This window comes from Mustela putorius, unplaced genomic scaffold (genome assembly GCF_011764305.1).
Source record: "Mustela putorius furo isolate JIRA1106 unplaced genomic scaffold, ASM1176430v1.1 tig00003853_pilon_pilon_pilon, whole genome shotgun sequence".
Lineage (NCBI taxonomy): Eukaryota > Metazoa > Chordata > Mammalia > Carnivora > Mustelidae > Mustela > Mustela putorius.
In genome coordinates, this window is record NW_025422005.1 from 41,321,405 (window position 1) to 41,331,220 (window position 9,816).

Here is a 9,816-nt window from a genome sequence, read left to right on the forward strand (position 1 = left end):
AACAAATTAGGCAATCTGGTACTTTGGTATTTACACTTACCAAAACTGAACCAGGAACAAATAGCAAGTCTGAACAGACCCATAACCAGCAAGGAAATTGAAGCAGTAATAAAAAATCTGCCAACAAACAAGAGTCCAGGACCAGATGGCTTTCCAGGGGATTTCTACCAAACACTTAAAGAATCAATACCTATTCTTCTGAAGCTGTTTCAAAAAATAGAAATGGAAGGAAAACTTCCAAACTCTTTCTATGAGGCCAGAATTACCCTGATCCTAAAACCAGAGACCCCACCAAAAAGGAGAATTACGGATCCCTGATGAACATGATGCAAAAATTATCACCAAGATATCAGCCAGTAGGATCCAACAGTACATTTTTTTTAAATGTTTTATTTATTTATTTGACACAGAGAGAGAGTGTGTGCACACAGGAAAGGGAGCAGCAGAGGAAGAAGCAGGCTCCCCACTGAGCAGAGCGCCTAAAACGGGGGCTTAGTCCTGGCCTGAGCCAAAAGCAGATGCTTAACCAACTAAGCCACACAGGCACCCCAGGACCCAACAATATGTTAAAAGGATTATTCACCATTACCAAGTGGGATTTACTCCTGGGCTGCAAGGGTGGTTCAACATGTGATGTTGAAAATCAAGCAATGTGATACACTACATAAATAAAATAGAGGACAAGAACCATATGATCCTCTCAAAAGATGCAGAAAATACATATGACAAAGTATAGCAGGCTTTCTTGATTAAAACTCTTCACAGAATAAGGATAGAGGAATAAAATATCATAAAAGCCATATGAAAAGCCCACAGTGAATATCATTCTTAATGGGGAAAAACTGAAAGCTTTTTCCCTAAGGTCAGGAACACAACAGGGATGTCCACTCTCACCACTGTTGTTCAACATAGTACTAGAAGTCCTAGCCTCAGCAATCAGACAACAAAAAGAAATAAAAGGCATCTGAACTGGCAAAGAAGCCAAACTCTCACTCTTTTTTTTTTTTTTTAAGATTTTATTTATTTATTTGATAGACAGAGATCACAAGTAGGCAGAGAGGCAGGCAGAGAGAGAGGAGGAAGCAGGCTTCCTGATGAGCAGAAAGCCCCATGGCGGGGCTCGATCCCAAGACCCTGAGATCATGACCTGAGCCGAAGGCAGAGGCTTTAACCCACTGAGCCACCCAGGGCACCCACTAAGCCACCCAGTGAGAGTACACTCTCACTCTTTATAGATGACATGATATTCTGTGGAAAACCCCAAAAAGACTCCACCCCAAAATTGCTAGAAATCATACAGGAATTTGGCAAAGCGGCAGGATATAAAGTCAGCTACATTTCAGGGCACCTGGGTGGCTCAGTGGGTTAAAGGCTCTGCCTTTGGCTCAGGTCATGATCCCAGGGTCCTGGGACCGAACCCTGAATCAGGCTCTCTGCTCAGCGGGGAGCCTGCTTCCCTTCCCCTCTTGCTGCCTGCCTCTCTGCCTACTTGTGATCTGTCAAATAAATAAATAAAATCTTTTAAAAAAAAATCAGCTGCATTTCTATATATTAGCAATGAGACAGAAAAAAGAGAAATTAAGAAGTCAATCTGTACCAACTGCACCAAAACCCACAAGATACCTAGGAATAAACCTAACCAAAGAGGCAAAGGATCCGTACTCAGAAAACTAGACAATACTCATGAAAGATAGGAAGACACAAAGAAATATTAAAATGTTCCATGCTCACAGATTGGAAGAACAAATATTGTTAAAATGTCTAAGCTACCTACAGCAATCTACACATTCAATGCAATCCCTATCAAAATACTATCAACTTTTTCCATAGCTGTAACAAATAATCCTAAACTTTGTAGAAACCAGAAAAGACCCCAAATAGCCAAAGGAAGGTTGAAAAAGAAAACCAAAGCTGGTGACATCACAATTCTGGACTTCAAGCTCTACTACAGAGCTGTAAGTATCAAAACAGTAAGGTACTGGCACAAAAACAGACACCTAGACCCATTGAAACAGAATAGAGAACCCAGAAATGGTCAACTCTGGTCAACTAATCTTCGACAGAGTAGGAAAGAAAATTCAATGGAAAAAGAAGTCTCTTCAACAAATGGTGTTGGAACACTGGACAGCCACATGCAGAAGAATGAAACTGCACCATTTTTTTATACCACACACAAAAAAATAGATTCAAAATGGATGAAAGACCTAAACGTGATACAGGAATCCATCAAAATCCTTGAGTATAACACAGGCGGCAACCTCTTCAACCTTGGCCACAGCTACTTCTTGCTAGACACATCTCCAAAGGCAATGGGAAACAAAGGCAAAAATGAACTACTGGGACTTCATCAAGATAAAAAGCTTTTTACACAGCAAAGGAAACAGTTGACAAAATCAAAAGACAGCTGACAGAATGGGAGCAGTTATTTGCAAATGACATATCAGATAAAGAGCTAGTATCCAGAATCTATAAAGAATTTATCAAACTAAAAACCCAAAGAATAAATAATCTAATCAAGAAATGGGCAGAAGGCATGAACAGATATTCTGCAAAGAAGACATCCAAATGGCCAACATGAAAAAATACTCCATATATCACTAGGCATCAGGGAAATACAAATCAAAACCACAATGAGATAGATACCACCTCACACCAGTCAGAATGGCTAAAATTAACAACTCAGGAAACTAGATGTTGGGTGAGGATGCAGAGAAAGGGGAACCCTCCTACACTGTTGGTGGGAATGCTAACTGATGCAGCCACTCTGGAAAACAGTATGGAGGTTCCTCAAAAAGTAAAAAATAGAGCTACTCTACAACCAAGCAATTGCACTATTGGGTATTTACCCCAAATATATAAATATAGTGATCCAAAAGGGCACCTGCGCCCAATGTTTATAGTAGCAATGTCCAACTACGGAAAGAGCCTAGATGTCCATCAACAGATGAATGGATAAAGAAGATGTGGTATATATATACAATGGAATACTCTGCAGCCATCAAAAAACCTAAAATCTTAACTTTTGCAGATATGGATGGAAGTATAGGATAATATACTAAGTGAAAGTAGTCAAGCAGAGAAAGACAATTATCCCTCTGATATGAGGAATTTGAGAGGCAGGGTGGGGGATAGGGAAGGAAAAAATGAAACAAGATGGGATAGGGAGGGAGACAAACCATAAGAGACTCTTAATCTCACAAAACAGACTGAGGGTTGCTGGGGGGTGGGAGGGTAGGGATAGGGTGGCTAGGTGTTGGACATTGGGGAGGGTATGTGCTATGGTGAATGCTGTGAAGTGTGTAAACCTGGCAATTCACAGACCTGTACCCCTGGGGCTAATAATACATTATATGTTAATAAAAAAAAATTTTTTTAAAAGAAGATATGGTGTACCTATCTATCTATCTATGTACACACACAATGGAATACTACTCAGCCATCAAAAAATGAAATCTTGCCATATGCAATGACATGGATGGAACTAGAGAGTATTATGCTAAGCAAAATAAATCAATCAGAGAAAGACATTATCATATGATCTCACTCATATGTGGAATTTAAGAAACAAAACAGAGGATCATAGGGGAAGAAAGGAAAAAAAACAAGACGAGAGGGAGACAAATCATAAAATAATCATAGGAAACAAACTGAGGGTTGCGGGTTGGGAGAGGGGTTAGGAGGGTGGGGTAACTAGGTGATGGACATTAAGGAGGGCATGTGAAGTAATGAGCAGTGGGTATTATATAAGACTGATAAATCACTGAACTCTACCTCTGAAACTAAGAATACATTATATTTTAATTAATCAAATATAAATAATAATAATTTTTTAAGTACTTTGGAATTTTTTATAATAGTGGTAATCACCACTATCATTTTTTGAATGTTTACTTTGTGATAATCACAATAATACAATGATAACAACAACAATATTAGTAATGACTAACATTCATACAGCATTCATTATATGCCAGGTACTGTTTTCTATGCTTTTACATATATTATCTTACCTTCACAATAAATTTATGAGGTAGAAACTCTAATTATCCCCATTTTACAGATATGGAAGCTGAAGTTAAACAGCTTGCCCAAGGTTACACTGCCAATAAATGGCAGAACTAGAATTAGAACCTAGGTGATAAAGTTCTAGAGTCTGTACTTTAACCACACACTAGTATACTGCCTCTTTAGCAAAGGTTAAATGAACAAATGAATGAATATGGCCTCACCAACAAAGAATGAAAACACCATGGGCGCCTGGTAGGCTCAGTGGGTTAAAGCCTCTGCCTTTGGCTCAGGTCATGATCCCAGGGTCCTGGGATTGAGCCCCACATCGGGCTCTCTGCTCATCGGGGAGCCTGCTTCCCCCCTCTCGCCCTGCCTGCCTCTCTGCCTACTTGTGATCTCTCTCTCTCTGTGTCAAATAAATAAATAAATAATCTTAAAAAAAAAAAAAAGAAAAGAAAAGAACGAAAACACCAGCTTCAGATCTAGAAAGCCAGGTGTTTTTGTTTTCCTTTCAAAATAACTTGAAGGGGTAGACTGTTAACCTTGTTACTAAAATCATCTACTTTGGTTGCCTGGGTGGCTCAGTCAGTGAAGCGTCTGCTTTCAGCCCAGGTCATAATCCCAGGATCCAGGGACTGAATCCCCGCAGGAGGCTCCTTGCTCATTAGGGAGCCTGTTCCTGCCTGCCGCTCCCCCAGCTTGTGCTCTCTCTCTCTCTCTCTCCCTGTCAAATAAATAAGTAAAATCTTAAAAAAAAAAAAAAAAAAGAAAAAGAAAAATCACCTACTTCCCTGACACCACCCATGCATACACACATGCCAACGTGGAGCACTGGAAGACAGTCCAATTTCCTCAAGTGTCACATGCACAGCCACTTACCTTACGCCGCTATCTGCAAAGCTAAAGGCTCCCACATCCAGTTGCCCTTCCCCTAAAACATTAATTTTCGAGGGAGGGAGGGAGTGGAAAGGGACCACTTCTAAACACAGCATTCACATCAGAGTTCCCAAGTCCTTCGTCTTAAAATTGTTTTCATGAATGTAATCAGAAAAGTATTACCCACCCCTTCCTGGGCTGATGAAACAAAAGGTCAAGTGCCAGAGCTGGCAGCCAAGCTTCTAAAACAAGCAACACTGTACCTGGGAGGTAGAATAACACAGTGGCCAAGAAAGGAGAGTCTCTCTGCAGTGGAGCAGACCTGGGCTGGAAGCCTAGTTCCATCCTCTGACTATTTTCACAAATGCAAAATATAACTAACAAATTATCCCATAGGGTTATTGTGACTGTGCACAGTGTGGAAGGTGAATACTTCTGATGTGCCAAATTTTTATTCCAGAGACTTGACAAAGTCATCCATCTCTGTTTCAGGCTGGAGAGCACATGAACGGCCCCCATTAACAGCCTTCTCATTTCTCCTGTGAAGTCTTCAAAGGAGTTTCTGCAGTCAGAGGCAGGAACGGTGTCCTGGTTAAAAGGACAACCTCTGGGATTTCTATCCCAGAGAGTCCATTTACTGGCTGTATGATCCCCCGACTCCTTACCCCATTTTAGGTTCTTCATCTGTGAAATGAGGATGATGAAAAAAAGTATTACCCATCTTAGAGGGTATCATGAGGATTAAACCAGTCAAAACACGAAAAATGCACAGTACAGTGCCTGGAATATAGTGAATGTACAGAAAATGTTAGTCATTACAATTCCCCCACTGGTGACATATTCCAAATTTTTATGACAAAGAGAACAACAAAATTATAGTTGACCCTTAACAGCATGGGTTTGAACTGCATGAATCTACTTATACAAGGATTTTTTTTTTTTTACAGTACGGTACTATAAATATATTTTCTCTAGGCTACTTTATTATATAAAAACATATAACATAAAAATATGTGTTATTGATTATGTTATTGGTAACGCTTCTGGTCAACAGAAAGCTATCAGTAAAGTTTTGGAGGAGTTATATGCTGACTGAATATGGAGTGTGGGGGGATCAGCACGCCTAACCCCTGTGTTGCTCAAGAGTCAACGGTATTTGAGAACATTCTGTTAGAGCTGAAAGGACTCTTTGGAATTATATATAGTTTAATACTCTCATTCAGTAAAGAGTCCCCAGGGAAGACCAGAGCTGGCTACCTGGTCTGACCAGCATTAAAAAGCAGGCCTCCTGATTCCCATCCAGTGCTCACAGTACACCACCATACTTCCTGTTCTTAATGAAAAAGTAGAGTCTTTTAGTCTCTCCTCTCTGCAAACCAACAGGCCACCTTCTGGAAACATTTGGGAATAAATCTCAAACTATCAAGATTTTCAGGAACCCTGCTTCAGCTAACACATTTTGGGGAGGTGGGGGAGGTGGGCTATAATTTATTTCCAAAGAAATACCCAAGAAACACAAAAAACCAAAAGTTTGAAAAATTATTAATTCCTTTCAGAACAAATAAATACTCTCCCTTGGGAGGGCGTAATAATACTAACTAAATACTTTCTAAGTTTGTAACATAATATGAAGTGCCTATCATCTTTTTCATTTAATCCTCACAACACAGCCCTCCTGCCTCAAGTCCCCGCCCCTCCACCGCCTACAGTTACGGGGTATTCCCCTGCTCCCAGTACATACACAGTCTACGCAATTGCTTGCTTACTTGTCTGACAATCTTCAGACTGTAAGCTGAAAAAAGACAGGGATCTCAATGATCAGGTACCATTCATTTCTTCTTCTGACAACTCTTCCTAAGCATGAATGAGACACAAATGGTCCCAGCTTACTGTGGCAGACTATACTTCAATAATATCTCTCACTCCACGTGCTTTTTCTTACAAAGTTACCTCAATATTCCTTCCATGGGTGTCATTCCTCTTGAACATGCCCTTACAGTAGAAGCGATGCTATGTGACTTTGTAAGGCCAGATGACAAAAATGCAACGCATTTCCTCTTTGTTCTCTTGGGGCGGGCCCTCTCAGAATACAACTGTCATACCGGGAGGAAGCCCACACCTAATCCCTGAAGAAAGACCACAGGGAGAAGTAACCTGCTCAGCTGAGGCCCCAGACACAGAACCAAGGGACATACCTTTCCCACCATGCCTTGTTTGAATTTCTGGCCCACAGAATCATGAGCATAATAAAATGATATCCTCACACCACTAAATTTGGGTGTAGTTTATTATACGGCAATGGCAATTGGAACCACCACACATGACTTAATGTCTAACAAGGAATAAAGATACTAAATAGGTGACTCCAAGATACTGCCTACACCCAACAGTAATAAATTAGTTGCTAAGTATCCGAGGTAGTTACTATTATGCCCATTTTGCAGATGAAGAACCAAGCTTTGAAAGGTTAAGCAACTTGTCCTAAGCCTTTCACATGGTCAATAGCAGAATGAAATAAAACTCAAATCTACACTCACATTCCTAACACCACATTCTGTCTCCCTTGGTACTTACAATTTTGTGCTAAATATACAGTAATCTGTTTTAAAATGGGATTGTCAGTATTGAAAACATTCTGGCCCAGTAGAATTCACCAAGCGGTTTCATCACTGAGATGGAAACCTACATATCACCTTCTCAGAGAAGCCTTCTTTGGCTTCTAGCTCATGTAATGCTGGCTCCCTTAACCTCCCCAGCCATCCTACTCCATCACGGTTTCATTTTCTTCATGGCACTTATCCCTAGCGGAAATTACCTTGCTTCTTAATTTGTTCTTGTTCATGTGTCCACTCTCTGTATCTCTCACTTGAATATAAACTTTGTGAGAACAGGAACCTTATCCATCCTGTCCACTGCTATATCCCCAGTGCCTAGGGCAGTGCCTGGAATACAGCAGGGGTTCAAAAATTAATTATTTGCTGGAGTGACCATATTCAGGTACACTGAATGTCCACCTACCAATAAATATGCAAATAGGGAGGATACAGAAGAATTTAAAACAGCAGAGCTGCATCAGAATCATTCCATCCAGTAAGGTCCATACAAAAAAAGGAGGGAGAAGGGAATCCATGCTACCACTCTTCCACTTAGCAAAAGCACAAACCCAGAGCTTCAAGAAGATGTAGGGAAGGGGATGGAGCAGGGGGTCACACCTCCCATCCCCTATTCATAACCACCGTTCCCTCCCTTCGCAAAAAAATACAGTTTCTTGGGGCGCCTGGGTGGCTCAGTGCGCTAAAGCCTCTGCCTTCGGCTCAGGTCATGATACCAGGGTCCTGGGATCCAGCCATGCATCAGGCCCTCTGCTCAGCGGGGACCTGCTTCCTCCTCTCTCTCTCTCTCTGTCTCTGCCTGCCCCTCTGCCTACTTGTGATCTGTCAAATAAATAAATAAATAAAATCTTTAAAAAAAAAATACAGTTTCTTCAAATACATTGACTGAAGCACACCAAGGACAATTGTTAGTTACCCTCTAACATCAGAACTTCTACCCTTCATCTGGCCTTTCTTTATATACCAGTCACACCTTCCTGGTATGGAAGGCCCAGTCTCCCCAAGACCTGTACATAAGAGACAAGAACCCAACTCTTCAGGGAAGGGGTAAGTGTGGGGATCTCAGAGCCAAGGAAAGATCTCTGTATATGCAGGTGTCCAGAGGCCCTATTTCTTCCGGAATAAGTGACTGAATGTTCCTGAGGGCTTACCAAGTGCTAGGGACGTATGCTGGACTCTTAAACATGCTTTCCCTAATTGAAGGGTCATTCCTTACTTCCAACCCAAGAATTTAGGGAGGCTTCCAGCACAACTCCCTCATCTCAACATTCCCCAAACCCGCTATTCCCTACCCTCAAGAAATCCTCAAATCTAGGAGCGGTTAGGGAGGATAGTAAGAATCCTGGCGTGGCCGAAGAGATAGAACGGGAGGAGAATCGTGTTAGCACAGGAGGGTTATACTGGGCTGGGCCCAGTATGAGAAAAGATTAAGATAAGAAGTTGGTCTGACCCTTTCCAAGCCCAATATGTCCATCAGAAGAGGTGACGAGAAGCAGGAAACTGAAGCCCAGCAAACAGGTGGCCCCGAGATGAGACCGCAGCTCCATGGAAGTAGATGCGCGGGGCCCCTGGGCTGAGCAGACGGGAGACGACCAGAGTGCTTAGCAGAAGGTCCGCGCCGTTCCCCAAGTGCGGCTCAGCCCAACCCCTCGCGTTCCCAGATTCTCCCCCCTCCCCGCGCCTCCGTAACCCTGGAGGAAGTGATGTTAGACGGATGTGGGTGGTGCCTCCGGGGCCCGGTTTGAGATGGAGTAAGTTTAAAGGTGCAGATCACGTAGAAGGGTGTGGGAGTTGCTCTCCAGCGCAAGCTGCTTCCCCTGAATTCTGGGTGTTCGGTCGGAAGACCGGGAGGGAAAAGGTGGAGGAGATAGCGGGGGTGGGGTATGGGAAGAGGGCTCGGGAGAACCAGTGCTGTTTGCGTCGGCCTGCAAGCGAGCCCCTCCCCCCCAAGAACCGCTGCACTTAATATTCACAGAGCTAATTATTGATCGGTGAAGTCAGCAGTTCCCAACAGTGGGCGCGTTGCCATTGGCCTCCCCTTTCTTGCTCTGCAAAAAAAAAAAAAAAAAAAAAGACTAGACAACCGGATTTCATTCTTAAGTTCCTGCCCGGGCCACGAGACCTGGCAAACCTGTTCTGCAGTGCCTGGTCTTGAGCCTTAACAAGAATGCCCTTTTCCTGCTGGAGAAGCAGCGCTGGACTTATTTTTCCTTGCAGCCGCAGTTCTTCCACTCAGGGATGATGCAACCAACTGATGCAAGCTCCGAGAAAACCAAACTTCGGATCTCTTATTGCAAAACTGATCTAGCTCTTCGGGGGA

General features: G+C 42.5%; 1 protein-coding gene across 1 annotated transcript in view; it reads right to left on the minus strand.

Moving 5' to 3' along the window:
- TXNDC12 (thioredoxin domain containing 12) overlaps positions 1-9,190 on the minus strand; it is a 32,558-nt gene extending 23,368 nt beyond the window's left edge. The window contains exon 1 of the mRNA XM_004774471.3: positions 8,947-9,190. Within this exon, the coding sequence (XP_004774528.1) occupies positions 8,947-9,043 (97 nt within the window). The 5' untranslated portion in view covers positions 9,044-9,190. The remainder of the gene's footprint in view (positions 1-8,946) is intronic.
- Between the last annotated feature and the right edge of the window lie 626 nt (positions 9,191-9,816).